This window comes from Plectropomus leopardus, chromosome 11 (genome assembly GCF_008729295.1).
Source record: "Plectropomus leopardus isolate mb chromosome 11, YSFRI_Pleo_2.0, whole genome shotgun sequence".
Lineage (NCBI taxonomy): Eukaryota > Metazoa > Chordata > Actinopteri > Perciformes > Serranidae > Plectropomus > Plectropomus leopardus.
Window position 1 is genome coordinate 18,690,742 of NC_056473.1, and position 27,977 is coordinate 18,718,718.

A 27,977-nucleotide genomic window follows, 5' to 3' on the forward strand; every position below is an offset into this window, starting at 1 on the left:
TGCGCTGGCTGTGCTGGATCTCTACGCCACCGGCATGCAGAACCACCTGTAGACACGCAGGTAAGAAAATCAAGTCTTTGTTACTCTGCACAGAGGTAGGCGAATGCATTGTTTAACATAAAGATTTCTTGGGTGGTAAAATGAATGCCTGAGTGCTGATTTGAGGTGCGTACTGTGATGAGCTTCTTATTTGCGTTTATAAGTCTACTGCCAGATCTCCTGTGAGGACAGAGTTTTAAATGCATGTATCCTTCCTAAATTACAAACACAATCAGTAGATAAAGAATTAAATCCTTTTCTTCCTCGTATTTATGCTATTTGATGACTGAAAATGATCTCATGTGATGAAGACATGTCAGGAGTTGATCCAGGCTTTTACGCAGCAAGGAAGGCTTAGTCGGGGGTACTGAGATGCACTATTTAATCCAATGCTACGAATCTGAGATTAGGCCAAGAAAGAGGCCCCTCTGATCTCTGCAGATTGGGACAGTGTGTCAGGAATCACACACTGAGATCACAACAACAACTCATCCTGGAGCTACACTGTGTCTAATGTGCACATGTAGCTCCAGCAAACGTTTAAAAATCAAGTTTAGATGCAAGAATAAAGCAGTGACTTATTGGAAAGATGTCATTGTAACATTTTGGGTTTGTATTCTAAGTTCATTATATATGAAGGACTCTTTTAACAGATTGCTCTTTGCTCAGGACATTAAATAGATACATGATGTAGACCTTTTTTTGTCGTCCTTGGGAAGTCTATGGTGATGATATATGAAGCTTTTTGTTTTTTTCAACTGTTGTCCTAGTTGCCCTCAACCTGTCTGTTGTTGTCAGTTAGCAGGACATCGTGCGGGTTCAGTGGCTCTTTGCCCCGTTGCTGAAGTGGATTATCTCAACGGGTTGATGAACTGTCACAGCGGATAATACGCACATTTGAGATTAAGCGAGACAAGTGGCACTCCTTCAGGCTCTGTAAATCTCTATCTTGAATCAGTGCACTGGGCCAGTTTAAATGTCCTCTACATGTTTATTTGTTACTGATTTCTCCTTTTCAAACTGATTTAACCATCTGTCACCTGCTGTGGGGGCTGCTGGTAAGAAGCTTATGGTGACTACCGTCTGAATTAACCTCTGCCCCTCTGCCTTTTACTCCCCTCTGAGTTTTGACTCAGGATCCTGATTTCTGTCTCTTCTCTTGGTCAAAGCTTGAAAACACAAGTCTCCATTAACCCTTTGAAACCTGCGCGTATTGATCTGATTTCTTTTAATTACACAAGAAGTGGGCAATGAGAAACTTACGGCGAAATTACCCAAAACTTAGCAAGGAAGTAGAAAAATGTGCAAGAAAATTACCTGAAAATCAGAAAAATAAAAATAAATAAATAGATAATTAAAATGAAGTTAAGAATTAAAAAAACATAAGGGAATGGCCTGAAAATGTGCTTGAAATATGTAAAATTATGATAATGAGCATTTTTCCCTAGAATTTTAAAAATCATTTTCTAAATCTAATTATTTCTTGCAATTTGCAGTTGTTGAGAGAAATCAAACCAAATTGCACAGAGTTCAAAGGTTCAAATACTAGCAAAGGGTGTTTGAGTGCAGCACAAGAAAACTGATGTTGATTCATTTTTCAACGGGTTAACCCTTGCAAACTTGTTTTTTCAACTGCTAATGATTAATCAAGGAACCCCCTGATTTTTTTTTTCAGGCACCATGTATCATTTTTTAAAACATGTAAATGTGTTTGATTAGAAAAAAAGTCAGTTTTATGGTTTCTTGTGAAAAACATAGTCAAGACTATCGGGAGAGAAATTTCAGGATGGGCTAAAAATGACGAAGCAGATTGCCGTTCTTCGTTATCAGACCTCATTAGCTCCACTTGAGGGCTCTGGGTTTGACAGTTGGAATGGCCACTTTAATAAGGACATGAGGAGAGTTATGAACAAATTATTATGATTATCATCAGCATTATCAACAATGTTTGATAAAGGGTTTTTGAGAGGCTGACTCTGTTGTGTGTGTGTGTGTGTGTGTGTGTTCATTCAACAGGATGTTTAACTGGGTGACGAAAGTGGTCCCCCAACTCCCTGAAGCTCCCGGGACAGACGAAGCTGCCAAGAACTCTTCTGGGAAGAATTCACAGAAAAACCCAGATGAGAATTCAGAAGACGGGTAAAGCCTTTTTGTTCATTAGTTTCTCTGTTTGACTTCATGAGTAATACTGATACTGACATCTTTGCATCTTTCTACACCTCCTCCACAGCCAGTCCCAGACTGGAGTTTTAGGCTGGCTGTCTAATGGGTTCGTCAGCGCCCTGCCGCAACCTTCTGGCTCCCCTCGACTCGATGATGGCAGGGTGAGTATGTAGATGTTTGAGTGGACATGGAGCCTACTCATGTCCAAATCAGGCCATCTCCTTAATTATCATCATAAGAGAAATGTTATCTATGTATGCTAATAAATCTTCATACTGATGAAAGTATGTCCTGAAATGGCCAATATTTGGCTTTTATCAAATGCCAGATGTGTGCCAGTTGTGTCCTTCCTGAACATGAGACAAAGGTGATCACATTTTGATGAAACAATGTGCACAAACTCACCTCATATGAGATACAACATAATTTATTCAGTTGTCTACATGAGGCAAATGTTTTCACAATACAAAGCACTGTATATCTAATTTGTCTATTTTGGCATGTGCCCTCTCCTTTATTAATGTAACTTAAAAGCGTGGGTGTGCTGGGCCATCAAGCTGTGTGAATGCTACAACTTCTCTGGAGAAGCCATTTTATCTAAGGAACTACTACAGTAGATAATTTTGGATAATTGGTAAAAAAAAAAAAAAGGGGGGGAGATTGGCAAAACTCTTTCTGAGGCATCTAAGTTCTTTTAATTCTCTGTTTCTTTCTTTGGCGTCCACCAGTCCGAAGAGGATGGAGAAAGGTACGGTATGGTTAAATAAGAGTGCATTTTTAATGCCAAATGCAAGGCTCCCTTAGGATCCTTAAAAACTCTTAAAAAGCATTTAAATCATTTATCTAAAAATAAGGCCTTAATTAATATATTAAAAATGCTGAGACATGGGATGTAGGATTTTATTAATTGTTTTTATTTCTGACCATGCGTAGTAAAATCTCAGAGATAACTGGTAACTTTTTTAAAAATAATTTACCACTTTTTTTTTTTCCTGTTTTGTTTAGTCTTAGATTGCACTTCAAGTGGCATTTAAAAAGTCTTAAATCGACTTAAATCCAACTTGCCATAAACTGAAACCCTAAATACATTCTTCAACGGTCAATTCAACTGATATTTTCACGCAGGGCTGGAGTGATTGGCTGGGTCGCTCAGGGTCTGACCAAGGTGTTGCCTCAGCCTGAGGAGAAGTACAAAGAGACTAATGATGAAGAAGAACACACTGAGGTGAGACACAAAGACTTCATTATTTAGTGATACAGATTAAACTTCAAAGCACCAAAACCTCATATTAACTACGTCAGTATTGCTACGATTTTAGTGTCTACAGATAATCCTATGATATCAAAACATCAAGGAACAGCAAGCTATAGAGAACAGTTTAGTACAGTACTTTTCAGTCCAGAAACCAATATAACATAAGAAGAACAGTGCGCTTTATGTTTTTAAGTTACTCATGTTCAAGTAATTCAGCCAAGCAGCAGCAAGAAAATCTGCATCTTGGAACTCAGTGACATTTGACTCAAACAACTTAATGCCGTCCCACAGGCTTATTAGACTAATCATGTGTAAGGATTAGGTTTATTAAGGAGTCTACAGGGGGTTTAGTCAGATTAAACCCCCCATCAACCTCACTGCATTTAAACCAGTCTATTCATGTGACAGCGCTCTTACCTCGAGGCCTCAGGGCTGCGCTGATAAACACCAAGACAACTCCTCAGAAAAGATTTGTCAAAATGCTTTTAATATCCTGTAATTTCTGGAGGCAACATATGATCCAGTTGTTTCATTTCATGTATCCAAAAGTTAAAGATATTTTTTATTTAACCTTTATTTAACCAAGTTGGTCCCATTAAGATTAAGAATCTCAAAGGGAGACGTGGCCAAGACAGTCAGCAGTGAGAATACAAAGTTGCAGACAGAGACACAAGGGGAGACAAAATACAATTCACAAGCACAAGCACTAAAATTTGCACTAAAATGTATTTATATTGAGGATTAATCTAGGAGATAATCTCAGATTTTAGCTTCAGCCCATAAGGGCTCTACTTGAAGCTCTCCTTGGCTGAGCTTTTAGTGCACATGTTGTCCTGTGGTTATGGACATAAAAGGGGCCCCTGTGGAACTTGAGGTTTATTGCTCCATTGAGCACCATTTATAGCTCGTCCCTGGGGCTTGCATTGGGAGACACACGTGGACTGTTCTGTGTGGACATAACAGATTGCAGACCACCATTGACCTCTGCGGGGCTCGCATTGATATAATGGATATAAAGTAGAGGAGGTCATTTATCTTAATTATTTATACATAAATAATATCATATTTTTCTCCCTAATGTGCTACAATAATAATGTCAGGAAATCTTATAACCATGCTCTTTTTGCTTGACTTTAAGTACATTTTTATCTCTTTTGTCCTAGGTTTATGATGTAGAATCAATGCCAGGTACGTGTTCCTCATCAACACAAAAAGTGGTGTTTGAATTGATGATCAAATTGCAGCAATTTTCCATCCTGACTGCTGATTTGATCTCTTCTGTCTGATTAATCTGTCTGTCTGTCTGTCCAGATTTTGACCCACTCCCACACATCCCTGTGGTGGAGGTCCTGTCAGAGGATGAGTCGGAGGTGGCGCCACCCCCTCAATTCCCTCCCAAGTGAGTGTAAACAACCTCTTACTACCTGCTCTGACACACCAACACATAACCTGCCTCACAGCACCTGACATCTCCAGAGGACATCAGCTGGACTTGACTGGACAATCTGAATCAAAGACACATACACACGTTCACACTCAGGTGGTTAGAAGAACATTTAACATGTAAAGGGCTGAGTTTTCTCTGTTTCTGCTGCAGTGTGGTGAGCTGGATAAAGCAGATGGTCCCTCACCCTGTTATGGTGCCCCCTGGTGCCGTACCTGTAGAACCATCGACCAAGTCCACCCGCTCCTCTCTGGATAAAAGTAAATACACACTCTCTCACACAAACATTAAAAGGTGATGTGTCTAAAATTTAGGGTGATTTTGTGGGGGTGGATTGCAGATTGCAGCCATCTAAAACCTCTCCTGGCTAGAATTCCTTCAGTGTTCATCATTCAGGAGGTTTTTTTATCAGCAGCCAAATTATCCACAGAGGTCGTTTTCTCTCCAAAATAAACAAAGCAGGTGATTAAAACCGCTATAAACACCAAATAAAGCAGTTTGACATTACAAATCAGCGAACCTCTGACGTGGCTTGGCATCTCAGAGATGGGCTGTTGCCACAACATACTCTCTACAGGATACACCTCTTTTCTCTCATAAGTAACACACGCTCACCCTTTTCTGATCCAGACGTTCAGAAGTTTACCATGAGCAGAATGATCCATCAACATCTCTTTCTCTCAGAACAGACCTGGTGATTTAAACTGATTGACAACCAAATAGAGCAGTTTCATTTTAAATCAACACATGCTAATGTGGGGTCACCTTTTTTCTCTGAAAACTTAAGAGCCAGGCATTCAGGGGGTTTTCAACAGAAACAGAATTATCCACAGAAGTCGCTTCCCCTCCAAACTAAATGGATCTAGTGATTTAAACGGCTAGAAACAATCATTTTCACATTACAAACTGTAATTCTGGCGCTGCTCATTGCAGTTCTGCTTCTTAGTACGGTGACCAATGCAACAATGCAAAGGCCGTGTTTGAATCCAATGTTTGGTTTGATTGTTTCGGGCTACTGTAGAAACAAAGCAGTGCAACATGTTGCTCTCCATAAACCAGGGACCTGCTCCCTATGTAAGTATAAATGGCTAATTCTAAAAGAAAATAAAACAATTCTTATTTTCGGGTGATTACCCACTAACAAAAACATTATATCATATTCGGTTTCTACCATTATATCCCTCCTAAATCTTACACACTGGACCTTCAGGTCCCAGTATACCCTGTGGGCATGTGTTTTAACCACAGCATAAACCTACAAGCACTGACACTGACAGACACAACAAGTAACTTCATGCCTTGAAACCTTGAGCTTTGAATGTCCATTGCATCTAAGGACATATTTTGTTTTTATTTGACGAATACTTTTTTTTACGCTGAACTTCAAGTCTCTCTTATCTCTCTAGTTTTTTCTCCACCACCTGAATCTCTCAGTGGAATCTCACTGGATACTGACGGCAAGACCTCGGGGTACGTTCTCATCTCTCACTCTCTCTCCACGAGAAAGTATAAAGGATGAAATGACACTGTTATGATATCGAAATTATTAAGACGGAGGTGGATGTCACAAACCATAAGCACATCTGGAGCACATAACGCTTTAGACGAGAGGGTCTTGACTAAATATGTTATCCATCTATCCATCTTACAACAATACATGGACAACAGTGATCAAAGAATTTACTGTGTTTTGTTTTGTTTTTAAAAAATAACCTGTATAATTGAAGAGACTGGGATGTTACAAAAAATGTAAACCTGTATCTATATTGTGAAACAGCTGAGTTTAATTAGTTTGTCTCTTGACAGGATGGTTGGCTGGTTCGTGTCGGGACTGGGTCTGAAGATGCCTCAGCCTGTTATTGCACCCAAAGATGACGTTCATGTAACTTTTGAGAATAAATAAATGCTTCTATCTTCCTTTTCCTCTTCCTGTCTCTTTACCCTTTTTAACCTGGATTGACATCACTTTTCTTGTGCTGCGTTCAGACGCTCTCACAAGCATTTAAACATTTGAACCTTGAGCAAATAGGTTTGCTTTCTTTTTAAAACATTGGGGGGAAAAGGCATTGTGCTATTTTTAAAAAGCTAGGGACTATTATTACTTTTAAGCTCTTTTTTGTGTCCTTTTCTTTTTTAATTTCTTTTTTTACTTTTTTGTCTTTTTAAAAAATTTTTAGGTATTTGTTCTGCAGTTGGTGATTGCCTTATTCCCATGTTTTTGAAAGATATCAAGCCATTTTGCTCAAGTTTCAAAGGGTTTATCTGTCAACCTTTCCTTACCACTCATCTCACCTTAATTTTTAGAACTATATTGGTAGTTGTTCAACTCATACAGTTTCTTTTTTGATTAAAAAAATGTTCTTTTTTCCTCTCAGGATGCAAGTCAAGTTCTACAGAAAGGTGAGTTTAAGTTTTATTCACTTAATTGTTTCCTGTAGTCATAAAAAACCTTCTGCCTGCAATTTTCTTGCCAGTACGACTGTTCCCAGATGCCACAATTCACAGTTCAATCAAGTGGGTCTATATCACATTATGTTTCTTCTGACAATATGTTAGGTCACTGCAGAGTAATGCATGCAGCAAGCAGAAAACATCTCTTTAATAACTTGGGGTGCGTTTTATTAAAGTCATTATTTTAGTGGTGAAATATACCGGCCAGTACTCCTCTTTGTGGATCAGTGTAATGTTTGGACAGTGTTTAAATGTGTTTTCTGTTGAAGCACCCTTTTGTTTTTCCCCCCATAGTTTTTGAAGAGGTGTTTTGGTCGGACGGTCGGAGCCTAACTCAGTGCCTCTTCTCCATCTGTTTCAGGGGGGAAGGCGCTGCGAGCCCCTTAAACAGCAGGAGGAGACGACTGGGGGACGCTCTGATTCCCACACACACACACACAAACAGAAAGATACCAATTGACATGTTGTACTGTTGGGAGAGCTACAGGTGCTGTGCATCGTGCAGCTCAGGACAGACACTAGGCAGCTGTAAAACACAATATAAAGATATATTCAACTCACCTTACTGTACTCAATACAGTTTCATATGAATGTATTACATCTTAAAATGTGTGCACTAATTTACAACTAAAACGTGTACTGTATATTCTGTAGCTAATTAGATGATTTTTGGTTTTCAGTCTTTGTGATGTGAATTTTGCACGTCTTCTGTTTAACAGAAACATTGAGTCAATGCCATTTATCTGAAACGACTGTAGGTTTCATACACAAAAGATTGTAAACAGAACATTTTTATGTTACTTTACTGTGCTTTAACCTATGTCAATGCACACTTAATATTCATGATGCCATTTTCATATCCAGGAAAAGAGCATTAGGAGATAAAAAGATAATGTACTGGTCATTAATTTAAACACAAATATGCGTATGTTTAGGAAAATTTCAGCTTAAAATGTCCAATCTTCCTTTCCCAATTCACATAAATCTGGAAATAATAATTAAATGGCAGCTATGTTCATTTATGATTGTGTTATATATGGAAAAAGTATAAACTATATCTGTATTTATCGCTAATATTTAGTGTAAATTGTAGTATTGTACTCCAGAAGAATCTTTTATTTATTTTTCTCAAAGAAAGTTGAGTTCATTGTGTGTCCTGATCATGTTAAAGTTAGTCTCCACTGGTTTAACTGTGGTTGCACATCTCAAATGTAAGATTGGCCTATATTGATCCACTTGATCAATTTCTTTGGCCTTGAACTGTGAACTGTGGCTCTGGGGAACTGATTTGGTGTAATTTCAGAAGGTGTGTCTTGATTTGAAGGAGCCATACTCACTCACATTGTTAGTATGTTGACTATCATGCAGATAATGTAGTAGAGCACATTCATGTTATTACATACTGTAATGTAAGGATACTGCAGGAGTAATAAAGATTCATTGAAGTTAGTAATGTGGTGGTCTTATCAATAACACCTTCCATCATGTCCGTTACATCCGTGTACGTGTATGTATACCTGTGTCATAAACGGTCCTGCCTGAAACCCTGTGTGGCAGTGATACTCAACATGTGTCCTGCAGAGACCAAATCTGGCACAAGATAGGGTGCTGAGTGCCCCCCCCCAACCATTTTCTAATTCACAATAGAAAAAAAATAAAGTTAATCACAATGGAAAATGTTTTTGTACTTTTAGTTTACAGAAGGTGCTAGAGTGCATACAGTGTCAAAATAGAGCTTGTTTATGAAAATACTATAAGGGCCAGTGGAGGATCCTCTGGTGTCAGGGCTAAGCTCCTCAATGCCCTAAAGTCCTAGAAACCTCCTAAAATCCTAGAAATGTCCTAGAATCCTAAAAATGTCCTAAAATCCTTGACATGTATAAGGCTGCACTGACTGGCCTCTGGCCTCCTCTCATTCAAGGGGCCCCCAAGCAAAGCAAGTTGAGTATCCCTGCTGTATAGTAGATCTTTTCATTTCGATGTAAGATCAAATCCAGCTTGTGATGTGTATCCATTTAATTTCTTCATCCATCCATACCCAAAACCAACTCTGTCATCAGCATGTTCAATGTCAATCATGTGTCCTCTTACACAAATCTTGCACACGCTTGTCACCCTCTCGTAGCTTCGTTCAAACTCAAGCCTGACATGGTACTAGAAGACGTGGACTCCGACAATGAGTGCCAGCAGAAATGTAAAGATAAGTCCAAAGCCACAGCACTACCCACGTCACTGACTCCACCATCACCGACAGCTAACCAACAGCAGGAAGCGACGCAGCAGCCGCAGTGCAATTCATTGCAGATTCAGACTTGCACCGACCAAGAGCCAGAGCCATCACAGAGTGTGTCAAAATCTTTAGAAGATGCTGAGACCCAGACGGGCCGCTGGACACCGTTCATTGAAAACATCAAGAAGGAGGCCGAAGGTGTAGCTTTGGCTACCATGGAGGAACGGTAAGTGGAGGGAAGAGGAAGAGAATTGATGTTGTCAGAGCTGCAGTCCTTGACCATTTTCAAGTCACTTTCACTAGATATAACTACCCTCTATTATATCACATACAAATTTCAATAACTGCAAGTTAGTTAAGAGTATTTATTGAATAAAATTAAGTCCTAAAGAGTAGTCACAATGCTGGACCTGATAGCATGTTTTTCAGTTAAGCCAACAGGCCGTGTGCAAATTCAGTAACAAATGCTGTAAACATTAAATACCATTTTAAAAGAGACAGTTCACTCCAAAATTAAAACTACATATTTTTCCTCTTAAACATAGTGCTGTCGAATTGTATTGGTGTGAGTTGCTGAGTGTTTGAGATATCAGCCGTAGAGATGTCTGCCGTCTCTCTAGTATAATGGAACTAGACGGCACTCTGCTCAAAGCATTTGTGCCCTTTTAGTCTCCCTGTCTATGCAGTTTAATTTAAGCAGTAAATGCAGTGGTCACTGCATAGTGAAAAAGCTCAGTTAAACTGCTTTGGTGTTGGGCCAGAGGGTTTTACTAACATTTACCCCACAGCACAATCACATCAGTGTGTCCTGTCTGTCTTCAGTCTGCAGCTGGAGCGCATGGAGATGGCACGCATGGCTGAAGAGGTGGCCAGGCAGACAGCTGAGATGGCCATTAGACAGATGGCCAGTGAGGGACAGTCCATCAAACTCTCACTGGGGAGTCAAGAATTACTGGATGAGGAGCCTGAAATAGAGTAAGAAGTTATGCTCTATTAGTGTATGTGTTTCCACATTTGTGCAATTGGTAATGGGAGCATCCTTGTGATATTATGTGACACTCCATGTTTACTGTGACCAGGCTGCCAGTGCCAGAGGAAGAGGAGTTTGAAGAGGACCAAAATGAAGTCCCAGAGTAAGACTTCTCCACCCTTAAATTTCCTGAAATCCTTGTAGGACCCTAAACCCACTTTGTCTTTCATCATACAGCTCCTGTACTGTGCCTAGATAGATAGATTAGATACATCAGTGTTGATATTGTTGTTGGTGTTTTTTTCAAAAGAGTTCTAAATTCATGCGTTATCCAGATAACTTAATTTCAAGATGAAATGTCCACATCTTGTCACTGTCTTGAGCAGCTTGTTGACCTAATGATGAAACAATCACAGAAATTTTGTGGTGGAATAAGTATTCAGATCATTTACCTCAGTAAAAGTAGCAACACCACAATGAAAAATATACTTGATTACAAGTAAAAAGCCTGGATTTAGAATTGCCACTGTTATATTTGAGCAACATGGCACTTTTCAGAGCATTAAATAATTTTATTATTATTATTGCCTTAAAATATAAGCAGCATTTTAATGTTACAACTGGTGAAGGTGGAGCTGTATCATCTATGTTAAAGGTCCAATACTGAAAAAGTCAAATTTCCTTGTATTTCTTTATTTGTATTTTTTATATAAAGCAGGTATAGGTGCTGTAAAAAAAAAAAACTGTGAAAGAATCAAAATGCTCATTTTGAAGCGAAATGCACAGCATTTTTTTTTTTTTTTTCGTTTTTTTTTTTTTTTTGAGGGGGCTTAAAGAGAAAGGTGCTTAAATTAAGTGTTTCAGACAGGGGATGTGCATTGGTATATTCAGGCCAACAGTATGAGAAAAACAATGGGTTTTTTTTGTTTTTTTTTTAACATTAAAGCATGTTAACATTTTCTAGTAGAGACCCAAAATATATGTATGAACCTGAAAATTAGCATAATATGGGACCTTTAAATCTGAGCATGCAAAGTAACTCTATCAGAAAGGGCACTGGGGTAAAAAAAATCTACAATATTCTGAAATGTAGTGGAATAGAGAGAGGCTATAAAGAAGGCCTATCACGAAATAATGAATAAAAAATAAAATAACAAATCAAATTGCCTTAAGTGCAAGTGCATACTTGAAATTATACTGAAGTACTCACGTAAACTTACACTTACTTTCCACCTCTGTAGATATCCCAGAGCCCCACTATACCCAGTTCCACTTCCAGTCCAATGAATTCAGTTCCCGATCTCTGTTCATCCAGCACAGTCATCTCATCTGGCTTTCGGATGCTAAATCCCGCGGGTTCTCGTTATGCGATCTTTGCAGCGTGCTGCCCCAGCATCACACCACCGTTCCATAGCAACCACAGCTTCCCTTGGCAACAGTCGCCCTCCCCTCTCGACTGTTCCCCCGGTAACAGCGCGCACCTGCCGCTGCTGTCTCACGTCTGGAGACGCAGCAGGAAAATGATGGACGGATATGTAACGGAACATTTCTCCCGTTGTTTTTCTAAAATTTCTAAAATCTCCTGATCCGGTTTACACGACCCTACAGACGAGTTTCTGTTATTTGTCGTGTCTCGGTGCTCGTGGACATTTTCTGTGGGGACTATTAACGATTAAGGCGCGTGAATATTGAAAGACAAAGTGAGTATTTAGTGATCAGACCGTGTTTAGGTAATGGGCCAATATACGTTGCAAATTAACAGCTTTGACCTATTAATTAACCCTAACTTTCTTACTGTGTTGATGTAAACAGATAGTTCGCGTTATATAAGCGTGCTTGTTAGCTACAGGTGGTCAACAAGTCAGCCGTTTTATGCTCACAACCAGCTAATAAAAGTTAATGCTTCTGCATTTTCAAGTATCAAATGAAAGCGTCACAGTCAACAACCTATTTTGTGTTTCAGTGTCTTAGTTTGTAGCCATCTTTCATTAAAGAATAGGGGAGGGGAGCATAAAGTTTAAATAAAATTAGTCACACTCTTGCTTTTGTAAGCATCATAAGTGCAGTCTATAAAATAATTTGTCATTGTTACTACATCTGTGTGCTGGGCCATTAATTAAACACTTAGATACATAATGCTGAAAACAAGGCAAATCTACCCTTAAATATAATATAAATAAACCCCATGTTATTTCCTTAATGTGCTGCCTTTATTATCTGTATTATAACTCTTTTACTCACTTTAAAAGTGAACCACATCCAAATTACACTCAAACCAATTAAATGTGTTTTCAACCTGTTCAGATATAGACAAACATATTCAGAGGGTACAAACAAGTCAAATATTAGTACTTTGGAAAATGTCTGCCTGTGTTTGTAAATGTTGACATTACTTTCAAACATAGCTGGAAATGTACAGTGTAAATTATGTATTATTCTAAAGGTTTTCCCTAGAAATAATTTTCATCTTAACTGAAGTACTTTTTTTAATACAGCCAGCCACGTTACACCGATCCAACTAAAGATTGGCCTCAGTGCTGGAACATGCACATTGTCAGACAGCCTGATACATGAAGTGTCTGACTAATTTGTTCCCTGTCATGTTCTGCAGACAAGAAGAGAGCCCTGCTGAAAAGACCAAGGAACCTGCCACCACAGAACCAGGTCAAGACTTAGACAAAATGCAGACACCCACCACTGCACACTGTTGTTGTAGTTTTTTTAATTTCTTTTGAGCTGACAGCATTGTTACCTTTAAAATATTGTAATTGAAAAGAGTCACCAAATCAAAGTAGATAGATCTTTCACATCACTGTGTATTTCAATAATATCCACATCATGAACATCTGGCAGATGCACATCTGTGACTGTTATGTATTCTAATATTTGAATCTCAAAAAATCTATCATTCAAATAATCTAGAGCCAAAGGAGGAAGCAGAGCCACAGCAGAACTCCCCCTCTCCACCTCCAAGTCCTGAACCAGTTAAGGCCCCTGAGCCGGAGCCAGAGCCGGAGCCAGAGCCGGAGCCAGAGCCGGAGCCTGAATCAGAACCAGAACCAGAAACAGAACCAGAGACCAAGACCCAGAAAGTCAGCTCAGAAGCTGAGCCTGTAACCCAGCAGCCGCAGAAAGCACAGGAAGACAGTCAAAGCACCAAAGCTGAAAAAGCTGGTGAAAAAGTAATGTCCACAGGATGAACATACCATTAAAATGTTAATGCTTGTATGGTGATGTTTTTATCATGCACAGATGAGTGATTCTTTTTAGGTATTTTTCTTACTGCCGTTAATTCATATGCTTTATGTTTTTTGTAGGAGGAGGAAGGCACTGGGGACGACTGTGGTGGTACGTATTATTCTATTTTGTTATGTTTGTTTTTTTGTTCTGAATGTGATGGTGGTAAGAGCAGCTATATTACTGCGCTAATTAGCAGTTTCATTCCTGTATGTCTAAGCAGCTGCTTGTATTAAGTTAAACTGCTGATCATAATCCATCATTCAGACTGACTACATTGATGTTTGACTGTCCACAGAGCTCATCTCCCAGCATGCTTATATTCTGCCTGACTGGATATCTGCCTATCCACCTGTCTCCTCTTTAGCTCCAGTCAGCTGCGATGCATTTAAAAGCTGCCTGATGCGCATCCCTCACACCTCTGAGTGCCTTGGCAACATCAACGCGTTCTTCAAAGAGAACGGCATCTCCACTCCCAAAATACCCCCCATGCCTAAGCTACCCACCCAGCTATCTGATGTTACAAAGTACTTACCCTCCCTACCCTCTTTACCCCCTGAATTGCGCCAAGAGTTCTCCCAGATCCGACTGACACAGGTCCCGCGAAATATCGCCCAGACTCTGACTGAGCTTTTTCCCAAAAACTCTGAGGGTGCAGTGGGCCCCAGTTTGTCCAATCTATCCCAGAGCTTTTCAAACATCCCGCAGAAGCTCTCCCAGTTCCCCAGCCGAACGCAGCAGTACTTCCTCAACGTCCAGAACCGTCTCAACAGCCTTATGCCTCAAGATGCCTAAGAATCAACAACAGCAAAAACAGCAAGACAAGAATCAGCAAGAAGTCGAGCTGAACTGGCTCGTCCGACACTCCCCTCTCCCTCCACCTCAGCTCCGGTCCCGCTCCCCGTCTCCATCCTCCCCCAACGGTAGCACCCTTGAATTGCCCAATGTGCCATCTTACCCACGCCTGCCGCCAATTGTCAGCCCCCCATCAAAGCAGCTCAACTCACCGTCCCGCCAGCTGTCAGGTCTCTCTAACCCGGCGTTCTTCATTGAAGACGACTCAGACGTTCCAGCAGGTGAATCTGCAGCAGTGGGAAGTTAACTGTGTTGAGTGCCCCAGGGGTGACGTTTTTCTGTAGGCTAACCTGGAAATCACCCTGGTTCCCTCATCCAAAAGCCTATGGGATTTCTCCATTGGATTTTTGATTATTGCAGAAAATAAGCTCTGTGATAACAAATATTTATGATCCTTACACTTTTTGTTCAACAAGATGATCTTTATTAATTTAATGCCATCCAAACCTGCAGGCCTTTCTCAAAAAAATGGTGATTTATTGTATCTTTTATTTATATTTATCGAAAATATAAAAACAGAAATTATGGTTGTATTTTAACATTTCCAACAGTCCTTGAACACATAATTTGAGATGCTGAAATTATGTTTGATTACAGTTTTAATGCTATACATTTGAAAAACACCAGGCAAGTAGGGCAAGAAAAAAAATTGGGGGGCCTTAAACAGTCATGGAAAAGTTTTGAAATTTTGTCTGTGACAGTGTGTGAGAACCCTGAAATCTGTAACAGACTGTAAAGAATGTGCAAGGCAAGGTGGCATACTCTGTACTGACAGTTTTTGAATTTAATGAAGAAGACAGAATTGTGCCAGTGAACCCTGAGCCTTATTAGCCTCAGCGATTGGATTGCCAAATGAGTAAGCTATCAGGCCACTCATGTCCTAATTCACAGGTGGATCGTCTTGCATTAGCCCGATGTACTGTAGGTCCTGGTAAATCAGCTTCCCCCTCACACTGACCTGCTTTGCCCCTGGCAGTGCCCTACTGCAGTCCTTTTAGCCTAATTGCAAGAACATTCACATTATTTGAGATGCTCTTCATTCATCAAACATTTTGTACCTTTCAACCCCTCTAGAGAGCTCGAGCCTCAGCCTTCGACCAGCTGTCAATGTAGAGGATGTCGACTCAGACCATGAGAGAGGAGGAAAAGGAGGAGCAGGAGGAGGGCAGGGCAAAATCCCCCAAATCCTTACCCCTCAGGATCCCAAACTTACAACCCTCACTGTCCCTGTGAACCCTTCTGGTGGTCGCCAAAGGTGAGAAACACTACCACTTTTAGTTTATGTAATCTACTGTAAGGACAGTAACAAATGTTATTTTTCCTCACATCTAATGTTTTACCAGAAGGTTTATGATGTGCAATAACTAAACACTAGTGGTGGATAATTTATGTCATATAATAAAAGAATATGAGAGGCCAAGTGTAGCTATGTAAAAAGATTCCAGTTTACATTTTCATCTTTTTTCTTCCTCCCTCATGCTTTCATCTGCAGTAAAGGAGATAAAGAGTAAGGAAACTGCATGGATCTTTTGAGTCATAGTGCTTGTAATTTGAGTCAACATTCATTGTTTTTCTCCAGTGACAACACATGTGCATAGCTTATATGCATTAAAGAGAGAAATGCAAACTAGCATCACATCACTGCATTAAGGTGCAAGTTCTCTGTTGGCAAGTGGTGTATTTTCATCCAAAATGAGATCCAATGAAAAATTCTATACTGGCAAAACACAATTGGTTTTTAAAGGTTTTATATTTCAAAACATTTTCAGATGAAAGACAAAAAAAAATCAATGACTAGAATTATGTTTAATCATCATTCATGGTCTTAATAAATCAAGAAATTTATCATTTTGAGGTGAAACTCTTCTCCTCTGTCTAGTGCTTTTTAAATGCATCTACTGCCCTCTACTGTCTTCTGTACACACACTTAATAGAAGCATTACTGTTGTCTGTCTGTATTTCAGTGTCCTGCATAAACAATGTGTGCTGCATAGGAAAATCTGAAATTCATTTCATTCTGGTCCCAAGGCTACGAAACATAATCTACACATGAACAACAGTACCACCAGCACACGGTGGTTGTGCAGAACAGTTTTATTATGTGAATCATTGTGGGGTTGTGTTGTTCTGTGTTCTGTGTTGTGATGTTACGTTCACCGTTGCATGGCTTTCACAGATTTTTGTGCTTTTGGCTACTGTATGGATATTGTCATAACGTAGCAAAAGTCAATAAACAGATGCATCACAATCTTGCACTTGCATCATCACTGTAGGTGATTTTCTTTTATCTTTTACTTGAGTTAATGTCATGCTTTCTCTGGCACACACACTATACACAACCTCTCTCTTTCTCTCTCTTTCCCCGTCCCTCTCTCTTAAACACACACGCACTTGCTTCAAACCCTGCTCTGACCATCCCTGACAGTAGTGGAAGGCATCGTAGGACTATCTGGACAAAGACGTAAGATATCAACCCTTGTTAAATAATGTATAGACTCATGTAACATCTCTATCTCTTTATTCACACATTGTGCTGTCCAGACAATGTTTTTGCCATTTGCAATGACCAGTCTTTGCCATTTTTCTCATTAAATTACCAATTTTAGTGCTCACTAATTTGCATTCCTCACAATCACAAATACAGAGTGAACATGAAAGAAGGTAGCAGCATGTAGTTTCTAATTTTCCTTTTTCTAAGCAGAACTCAGCAAACAATTTGATTATGTGTCTTTCTGACCTCTACAAATACTGCTTAACATGATGTACAGTAAAGCCACATGAAGGTGGATTTTAGTTTGAGACATTAAAGCAATAATCTAAGACAGAACTGTCTCAAAGTCAAACTAGTGATGTTGCTGTCTACTTAACTTAAACAGTAGGAGGATTCACTCTCAAAGTGAAGATGATGATGATGATGAAAGAAGCACCCCTGTCAGAGCCTGGCCCAGCCAGTCCAGCCTGCACAGCTCAGATGACATGTGAGCGCTGTGTACACACACACACACACACACACACACACACACACACACACACACACACACACACACACCAAATGACAATAAACTGTTACTGTAATTCAGAGTTTTTAAGTACTAGCAAGTAGTAATATATGGACAGTCACAGTAATAAAATCAGCATAATCAAATTTTATCTCCTCAAAGACTGAAAGAACGGCCAGCATCTTCAGCCAGTCAGACCAGTACCGTGGTCAACGAGCGTCTTCAGGAGCTAGTCAGGATGTTCAAAGAGAGAACGGAGAAGGCAAAGGAGAAACTCATTGACCCTGACAGCTCAGATGAAGACAGCATCATCCCCTGTGAGTCAGAGTTTCTGTCCTCTTCTGTCTTTCACAATGAGCTGGTCCTTAGTGTTGAAAGGGACACAAACTCTCGTACAAACTCTTGCACCCTAACATACAAAAATGGTGGATTACCGCAGTGTTATAGTGTATTTTATTTCCAGGTTAAAAGAGTCAGCCTTGTCCAGATGAGAAAATGTCTACACATTAAATTCAAACAGTACCCACAACTTGGATGACCATCCATATGTACAAAAGGCTACATCAGAAACATTAAACTGCCCACTGACAGACATAAACAGGTGAGAATAGCTGTAGTAGCTCATTCCTACCTTCGACCCAAGAGTTGTGCCCTCAATTTACCCCTTAGTGTTTTGATCAGTAGTTCCCAAAGTAGGTGCCTAAAGACCAAGGATGTCTCTAGATTTGTTTATTGGCACTTTTAACTGTGGAATATTTTCCCCATGTAAGATACTAGGCAGAATTCAAATGAACAAAATGTCTCTGTCTGTATATATATATACATCAGTGTATCTCACACTTATGTGAGATACACTAATGTTCAACTGTAGATGATATAATCTTAAATTTGGAATATTTTGTCTGCTGCCAGCTACAACAAGTACAAATTAGTGCAAATTTAGTGTGTGCATATCTAAATTGTGTATGAATGCTGGACAAAATCAGCTGTGTACTATTGAAAAAGAGAAGTGTGCACACTGAAGCAATCCACAACCAGTAAACTCTCTGTTGACCCAAAATTTGCATGGCTGGTTGAAAGGTTGCTATAATACCCGGGAGATGGTAAAATTTAGTGTTTGTACTGCTGTACTTCTCTTTTCCACATGCATTAGTTGTGACTAGGACTGGTCTGTCTGTTGTGGTCTGTACATACAGTAGTTACCTGTAGTGTACAAAGTGTACATTAATAGGGTATGATCCTTATCACAGTTCTTATGCCTCTAACTTTTTATTTAAAATAAATTAATAAATATTAAAAAGTAAATTCCAGATTGTCTAGGATTGTTTTTTTTTTGTTGTTGTTTTTTGTTTTCTGAGCCAAGACATAACAGTTTGCTTACTAAGAAATGTCTGCACTTTAATCATTCTAGCAAATTTACTACTCTAGGCGAGCCTCTCCCTTTACTTATTCTTCTCTCGTGTCAGGGAAATAAAGGAATAAAAATAACTGTGTTAAAGCAATTAAGCCCTTCATGACACTACAATTGAATGCGCAAAACTTCAGTGATACTCACAACCTTTAAAATAACCTTTTTTCACATGGGAAACATCTACTCTTGAAAATAAGCAAACGCCTATTTGCTATACTTTATATATCATACATCTCTCTCTAATATCTGTTTTATATTAATGTGAAAACATCAACAAATTTCCCCTTTCAAACAGTGGTATTTATGCAAGTTTCTCGCCAAAAACTACAATTACAAGATTACATTGATCACATCATGAGAATTTCATTAATTAAACTACCTTCGCCTAATGATCATTTTTACTGAATAAAGCTTGAACGTATCACAGTGTAACTTAATGCATCCTCTGTGAGCTGGAGGGAAACAGAAGCCTCCATCACCTGCTGCAGGCGCATACTGCATTATTCAGCTGAAGGACTAATCTTCCAGGGCTAACACCTTCATGCCCTTCATAAGTGGGACACTCTGATCTGGTCTGAGATTATAAACTTGGCATCCTATCTAAAATCTCACCCATGAGGCCTTCTGACCTGTTGCCCTTTCCCCTCTCAGCTCCTCCTCAAGCTTTAGCCCCTCAGCCTGCTCCTGGAGCTCCGCCAGCAGACGAGCCAGAAAAGGAGGCGCAAGCAGGTCCATCAGGAGGAGGAGGAGGAGGAGAGGGAGTGGAGAATGAGGCAGAGAAGGAGCAGTCTAGCTACTGCTGCAAGGGGGAAACTCCTCGGTGGATACGAGCTTGTATGCACTACCGCTTCCCTGCCAGCATCGACCCTTTCACTAGTGAGAAACCAACCGAATACGCTGCCTGCTGCCACCTCCAGCTGTACTCTACAGTAGCATTTTCTCTACTTAAACTTCTCACAAATTAATGACAAACACTGTCAGCTCCTCCTTTTGTCAGCCACAAAGTTCTGAGCATACATTATTTAAAATGTATTGAGCTGTTTAATGCTCCTCCTCAAGGCAACTAAAGTAAAACTCAAGGAATATTTTTTTTGACCTTTTGTGTTTTTCTGCAACTAGAGTATGATGGTTAAGTATTGTGAGGTTTGGGTACGGGTGGATCTACTGTACTATCCTGTTACAAAACAGACACCTGTCTCTTACTGATCTGTCATTTAGAGCTGTTTGCTTCCCTTTTTATTTCTCATTCATAAGGACTTTGTGAGCCAGTTCATTTTCTATCACCACTTTTTTCCTTTAGCATTAAACCAAGTTTCACACAGTGCAAATTTTTGCTTCATAATACAGGTTAGATCCTGCTTATTTGTCATGCTCTTAATCCTATCGTATGATAGTAGTTAATGCTTGTGTAGTTGCATTCATTCTATTGATACTGATTATTCCCCGTCTTTCCCTCCCTTCATCCTCTAAACTCCGTGTCTCTCCTCAGACCTAATGTACGTGCTGTGGATGTTTTTGGTCTCTCTGGCATGGAACTGGAACGTGTGGTTCATCCCAGTGCGCTGGGCCTTCCCCTACCAGACTCCAGACAATATTTACTACTGGCTGCTGATCGACTACCTGTGTGACCTCATTTACATCCTGGACATAACCATTTTCCAGCCGCGCCTGCAGTTTGTGCGAGGAGGGGACATCGTGGTGAGTGGGGCACTGGGAACCATTTACTGTAGCTGAGTGACATCCCATATTGGGAATCTGAAATTTGTCAGGGGACACAGGCAGAAATCACAGGAAACACTGTTTTAGTAGACAAACATAAATATTCACTGTAGCTGTATTTTATATTCGCACATACGTAGCTCAATTTCACAGCAAAAACACTTCAAGTTCAAGAGCATGATAATCCACCTACAGGGATAATTATTCATATCTGCAATTTTTTTGTTTTTATTACAGTGTGACAAAAAAGAAATGAGAAAGAACTACATGAAAACCAAACGCTTCAAAGTAAGTAACTAGTGTTGAATAAGTCTTTTTTTTCAGTGTATTCTGTCTTTCTTCTTCACATTAGTCATCGAAGCTGTTCAGTGAGTGAGATGGTACCTTCCTGTTTTTCAGTTTGATGTAGCCAGCCTTGTTCCCCTCGAGCTCCTCTATTTTAAAACTGGCATTGAACCTCTTCTTCGCTTACCCAGGCTGCTCAAGGTGAGTTCATCGCTGTATATTCAACCATTTTACCCTTACCGGCCCATTAAAACCTATTACAGTATCAACAATCTGGAGGCTAACACACTGATACCATGGATGAAAAATGACACAACATATCAAAAATATCAATAAATAAATAAATGCAGGAATTAAAATATATGAAAATAAATACATACAGAAAAAAAATCTGAAATAAATGTGTAAATAAATAAATATAAATAGATAAATGCAGAAGTTAGGGACACAAAAAAATGCAGAAATAAGTAAATGTAGTTTTACAAATATGTAGACACAAAGTTACAATAATTGTTGATGTCCTTTTTAATAATTAAGTTGTATTTATTTTGGATTTATCCATTTATTTAGCTTGTTTTTATTCATTTATTTATTCTTTTGTTTACTTATGTATTTATTTAGGCATCTATTCATTGTTTTATTTATTTACTTACTTTTTTATTCCTGTATTATTTATACATAAATTTGTTGATTCTTTATTTTTTCATCTATTTCTGTATGTATTTATTTATTTAAGCATGAATATCTAAGTAATATTTTGTCCTGCATACATTAGGAAGCTTTTAATAAAAAAAATCACTAACCTACAGACAACATTACATTAAAAACATCAATACTCTATTAGTAACTGTGGCACCAGTACAACGGAGAAGTTCATTTCCAAGGCTCCATGTAACAGTTTTAGGGGGAAAAAAAGTGAATCATTCAGATATCACTTTGTTAAATGTTTTATAGGAAATTTTGAAACAGAACTTTTTAAATGTTTTTTTTTTTGTTCTCTCTCAATGCCCAGATCAACTCATTCTTTGAGTTTAATGAGCGTCTAGAGGCCATCTTGACGAAAGCTTACATCTACAGGTTAGCCGCATCCTGATAGTATCTTACCGAACTGAATCCCCTCTTTTTGTTTTCTCTGTATCTTCCTTCTCACTTTGTCTTCCTTCCTTGCAATAAGAAAATATCAGGTTCTAGTTGCTCAGTTTATGCAAATGTGTTGCTCTCTCTCTCTGTCTCTCAGGGTGATCCGCACCACCACATATCTCCTTTACTGTCTTCACTGTAACGCCTGTCTATACTACTGGGGCTCTGCCTTTAAAGGACTAGGATCAACTAAGTGGGTGTACAACGGAGAGGGCAACAGGTTAGTGGGATAAACACTTACACACAAAGTGCAAACCTTGACTGTTTTTTTTTCTTTTTTGATTTTGAAGATTAGGATGGGGGCTTGGAGGTGACCCCAAGGAGCAAAGTGAAGACCAAAAATTTGATTTTGCATCTCATTCATTTTAAAGCTCCTGCAAGTTACTTTAATTTGAAGCAATTCTTTGTTCTGTCTCACCTCCTGTCTTTGTCTTTGTTCAGTTATATTCGCTGTTACTACTTTGCGGTGAAAACCCTGATCACCATTGGTGGTCTGCCAGATCCCACCACCCTGTTCGAGATTGTCTTCCAACTCATCAACTACTTTGTTGGAGTCTTTGCGTTCTCTATCATGATTGGGCAGGTAGGCATATAAATATAATGGAGACATTTCTGCCCTCCACATACATTTACAGGGACAGTTAAACCCCAAATCAAAAGTGTGCATTTTTCCTCTTACTTGTAAGACTTGCAATATCTGTCAAACTAGATTGTTTTGGTGTGAGTTGCCAAGTGTTGGCTGTAGGGATGTCTGCCTTCCCTCCAATATAATGGAACTAGATGGCACTCACAATATAAACGGTAATGGTATCCACTGATGAATCTGGCAACATCACGCTTCCTTCTGCGCAGTGACACAGTTGGCAGATGTAGTTTGGTGGAAAGAACATAGTTCCTACATGAAACTGCTCAAAACAAGGTCTCTGTGGACTTTCGTGAGTAACTGGGTCATGATTTGTGGAAAGAGACATTGCTGTTGAGTTTTTCAAATGTATTTTTTGGCACTCGAAGCACCACAAGCCGAGTGCCATCTTGTTACATTATATTGGAGAGATGGCAGGCATCTCTATGGCAGATATCCCCAACTCTTGTTAAATCACACCAAAACAACTTAGACTGATAAACAGCACTACAGATAAGAAATAAAATATGTGTTTCTGATTTGGGGATGAACTGGCCCTTTAACAGGAAAAGATCCAGTATGTTATTCTTCTGATTATACACGTCATTAATGTCTTTGTGGTGTTAAATGGTGTTAAATTATTAGATGTGTTTTGTCTCTCAGATGCGGGATGTGGTTGGTGCTGCCACAGCAGGTCAGACCTACTACCGCACATGTATGGACAACACTATTAAATACATGTCCTCCTATCGCATCCCCAAAGACGTGCAGAACCGTGTCAAAACCTGGTACAACTACACCTGGCAATCACAAGGCATGCTGGGTAAGGAGAACATTATCTATGCACATTCATGTGTACCTTATACACCGGACCATCCGTCATATTGTACCTTATTGTACCATATTGTCTTGTTGTGTACCTTTCAGATGAGCAGGAGCTGCTGACTCAGTTGCCAGATAAAATGCGTCTGGACATTGCTATAGATGTCAACTACTCCATTGTCAGCAAAGTACCTCTTTTTCAGGTAGGAATCTCAAAAAACAGATGAAAAGAATAGCACAGTGTATTAGATCAGTATTCTAAAACCTACAATACAGAGATGACATTTTTCTGAAGTCCTACCTGGAAGCTAAGGTTAACTCGTCAAAAAGCCTGGATTTTTCTATTGGATGTTAGATGTTGCAGAAAATCAGCTCTGTGGCAAACAAACATCTACAAAACTTACATGTTTTGTTCAGCAAGATAGTCTTCACAGATGAACACCACTTTCAGGATTTTTGAAGCCTAAATGCAATCGCCAGAGGTAAAAAGTTAACGAACTACACTACCGTTGCATCCCCACTACTGTCGCACCCATCCACTCCAGCTCCCCCGTCACCTCAGCAACATCTCTGTCCATCCTTGAAAGAGTTGTTAATAAGATCTTCAGGAGAAACAACCCCCGCAAAGATGCTGGACCAGACTCTGTCTCCCCTACACTCTGAAGCACTGTGTTGATCCGCTGTCTCCAGTGTTTACAGACATTTTTAACACCACGCTGGAGACATGCCACATGCCAACCATCGTCCCTCTCCCCAAAACACCAAGGACCACAGGACTTAATGACTACAGACCTGTCGCCTTGACCTCTGTGGTAATGAAGTCCTTTGACCGCCTTGTACTGTCAAACCTGAAACTCATCATGGACCCTCTCCTGGACCCCCTGCAGTTCGCCCACAGAGCCAGCAGGTCTGTAGAGGACGCTGTCAACCTGCCCCTCCTCTTCATCCTCGAGCGTCTGGACTTAGCAGGAACCTACACCAGGGTCCTGTTTGTGGATTTTAGCTCTGCTTTTAATACAATAATCCCGGCTCTGCTACAGGACAAGCTCTCCAAGATAAACGTGCCTGACTCCACCTGCAGGTGGATCACAGGCTTCCTGCTTTACAGGAAGCAGCAGGTGAAGCTGGGGAAGCATGTTTCTGACAGCAGAACCATCACCACCGGCTCCCCTCAAGGCTGCACTCTTTCTCCTCTCCTCTTCTCTGTGTGCACAAACAGCTGCACCTCAGGTCACCAGTCCATCAAGCTCCTCAAGTTCGCGGATGACACCACCCTTTGGTGAGGATGAGTCCGCCTACAGGTGGTAGGTTGACCATGCGGTGACCTGGTGCGGCGAGAACAACTTAGAGCTTAACGCTCTGAGGACAGTGGAGATGGTAGTGGACTTCAGAAAGATCGCTGCCACCCCCATCACCCTCTGTGACTCCCCAGTTCCACTGTGGAGTCTTTCCGCCTCCTGTGGACCATCATCACCCAGGACCTCAAGTGAGAGCTGAACATCAGCTCCCTCATCAAGAAAGCCCAGCAGAGGATGTACTTCCTGCGGCAGCTGAAGAAATTCAGCCTGCCAAAGACAATGATGGTTGACTTCTACACCGCCATCATCGAGTCCATCCTCACCTCCTCCATCACAGTGTGGTACGCTGCAGCCACAGCGGGGGACAAGAACAGGCTGCAGCGTATCATCCGCACCTTTTGTACATACATTTTGTGTTCTTTATATTCTATTTTTTCATTTAATATATTTAAATTGCTTCTTTTAATTTTTATTCTTCCTTTATGTTAATTGTTTTGCACAAAAACACCCAGTCACATTCCTTGTATTGTGTAAATGTACTTGGCAATAAAACCGGATTCTGATTCTGATTCTGATTCTGACTTTGAGGCCATAAAGCCATGTTTGGTGCGGTTTGATGACGTTCTGTAGTCTCATTTAGCCACTTCTAGCATCCGCGTTTTTAAGAAACATTAAAGCTTCAAAGCTCACAAGTGGGATATTTACTGACGAATTTTAAGTTGTAGAACAAAATGTGAAAGTCTTTTCAGCTTGTGTTAACCACAGACCTTATTTAAGGCATCTAAGCAAAAACCCATTCAAAAAACCTCACTGACTTTCAAACGAGGGAAACAGGGGTGCTGAAATGCTTACTGATTTTCGTATTTTAGGACTCATTCCTGGTGTTTTCTATGCAGATATATCTAGAGAGACTGACAAAAGAACACTTGTCTCGTTTTTTGTCCCTCCTCTTGGCAGGGTTGTGACAGACAGATGATCTTTGACATGCTGAAAAGCCTTCGCTCTGTTGTCTACCTGCCTGGAGATTATGTCTGCAAAAAGGTAACTGGCAAACTTGCTTGTGTTTTGTTTTCATTTGTTTCCATTTGTATTGCTCTCTTCCTCTTATCATCTGCCTCTGCCGCTCTTTGTTTTTTCTTTCTCAGGGTGAGGTGGGCCGGGAGATGTACATCATAAAGGCAGGGGAGGTGCAAGTGGTTGGAGGACCGGATGGGAAGACAGTGTTTGTCACTCTCAGAGCAGGATCGGTCTTCGGAGAGATCAGGTGAGGAGGTGTTTCCTAGTGATGTTTAATGGAAATGTTTTCTAGAAAAAGAAAAAAGAAAAAAACACCTACACATTTTCCACCATGGAACATAATTCTGTACCTTTCTAAGCTTCCATCTCTGACTATTATTTGCAATATCTCAAAGGTAGAAGGTAGATTTATTAAATTTATTAAATTTATTAAATTACTATTATCCTTGATCCTTGATCCTGCTCTTCTCCTCCTATAACAGGAGAAGGTTTGGTTCTAAATATTGCATGAGAAATTCCCACTGAGCTCTGCTTTCATGGAATTGCAAAATGTCACGCATGGTAAAAAAAAGAAAAGTAATTTTCAACCATAATTTTTCTGATTGGCAGTCTGCTTGCAGTAGGTGGAGGTAACAGGCGCACAGCGAATGTAATCGCCCACGGATTTGCCAATCTCTTCATCCTGGACAAGAAAGACCTGAATGAGATCCTGGTCCACTACCCAGAGTCCAAGAAACTGCTCCGCAAGAAAGCCAGGTGAAACATCAATGACCCTATACGTTAGCAAAAATCATCTTAAAACCACAATAACATTTACTCTCAACATCACTGTACTTTCTGCTCTGTCTGTCTTCTGTTCAACAATCTAACAAATATGACTTACAGCAGGGTTCTCGCAGATCCTCAAAGAGTCTTAAATGGCATTGAATTCATTAATCTAAAAATAAAGCCGTAAATGTTATTAAAATGTCTTATTTCAATCTGTCAGTCTTAAAAATGCTACAAAATGGGCAGTAAGATGTTAGAATCTTTTTTTCTGATGTTACACCTTTAAAATTTCATAATTGGTATCATGCATCATCATTATTATTATTATTATTATTATTATTATTTCTATTTATTCATTTATTTACTTATTTAAAAAAAGGTCCCTCTTTTGATAACATCCCCAAAACGGTTATATTTTAAATGACAATAAATATTTGCACAAAATTTTCCCCAAGCCTAAGTAATTTATGAGAGTTCATATTTTCTTTTTGTTCAATTTTGGTTATTGTAAAATTGGTCTTATATTTAATTCTGAATGGCACTGAAAAGTCTTAAATCTACTTGCCTTAAAAACCTGTAGGAGCCCTGTTATAAGAGCTTTGTTGCTTTGTCTGCTTGCTTGAAATTATTTCTGACGTCTGTTACTGTCTCAATCACAGGAAGATGCTCACCAAAGGAAAGAAGCCCGAGCCCAAAGAAGAGGCTAAGGATCCTCCACCAGCCCCGGCGGCCCCTGTCAGGGCGGAAACCCCCAGACTGCTGAGAGCAGCCCTGGAGATGACAGAGAGATCCTCTGGACTTAAAGGAGCTCTGGCTAAAGTCAAAGAGAAAACCAGCAAGTCCAGTGTCTCATTACAGGTAAATATACCTGAACAATGTGGCAGTGATATGAAAAGGTTGGTTTTTTAAACAGCAATTGAATCTCTTCTTGTCTCTTCCAGCCCTCCATCTCCTCCTCCCTGCCTCCGCTATCTCCCACCTCCAGCTGCGGACCCGACAGAGACGTGGATACACCATCGTCACCTGTCTCTGCCAACTCTGCAACGTTTCGCTCTGCCTCCCGTTGCTGCAACTCAGTGATGCCTTACTCTGGCATCACAGAGCCACAGTGACGCAGATGACGAAAAGCTTGCTGTTGACCAAAGAGAGGAGGATGTCAGTGAGGCTGAAGGGAACGAGAAGAAAAGGAAGTTGTGATAATACTTTAAAGGACAAGGGAAGCAGGAGATAATGAAGTGAGAACTGGATGACA

The 27,977-nt window shown here is 40.0% G+C and overlaps 1 protein-coding gene across 1 annotated transcript; it reads left to right on the plus strand.

The window, feature by feature from the left end:
* On the plus strand, positions 1-27,837 carry LOC121950155. Its single transcript, XM_042496073.1, has 38 exons — positions 1-60; positions 2,056-2,178; positions 2,270-2,363; positions 2,931-2,950; positions 3,328-3,427; positions 4,621-4,645; positions 4,769-4,856; positions 5,055-5,161; positions 6,308-6,371; positions 6,708-6,783; positions 7,277-7,301; positions 9,478-9,808; positions 10,405-10,557; positions 10,662-10,715; positions 13,164-13,216; positions 13,475-13,734; positions 13,870-13,900; positions 14,157-14,542; positions 14,676-14,865; positions 15,719-15,899; positions 16,137-16,151; positions 17,070-17,105; positions 17,521-17,622; positions 17,806-17,960; positions 19,706-19,930; positions 20,544-20,752; positions 21,011-21,061; positions 21,173-21,259; positions 22,071-22,135; positions 22,296-22,418; positions 22,640-22,781; positions 23,484-23,643; positions 23,748-23,845; positions 25,898-25,981; positions 26,086-26,204; positions 26,567-26,713; positions 27,385-27,583; positions 27,667-27,837. The coding sequence occupies exons 2-38, from the start codon at positions 2,057-2,059 to the stop codon at positions 27,835-27,837; spliced, it is 4,548 nt and encodes a 1,515-aa protein (XP_042352007.1). The 5' UTR covers positions 1-60; position 2,056.
* Positions 27,838-27,977: the final 140 nt, after the last annotated feature.

What these genes read in the sequence shown, in the direction of transcription:
- LOC121950155 (XM_042496073.1), top strand. Translation starts at nt 2,057, where the DNA reads ATGTTTAACTGGGTGACGAAAGTGGTCCCCCAACTCCCTGAAGCTCCC. An exon ending in CCCCCTCAATTCCCTCCCAA is followed by an intron (nt 4,857 to 5,054) that starts GTGAGTGTAAAC and finishes TTTCTGCTGCAG; the next exon opens with TGTGGTGAGCTGGATAAAGC. An exon ending in ACTGACGGCAAGACCTCGGG is followed by an intron (nt 6,372 to 6,707) that starts GTACGTTCTCAT and finishes GTCTCTTGACAG; the next exon opens with GATGGTTGGCTGGTTCGTGT.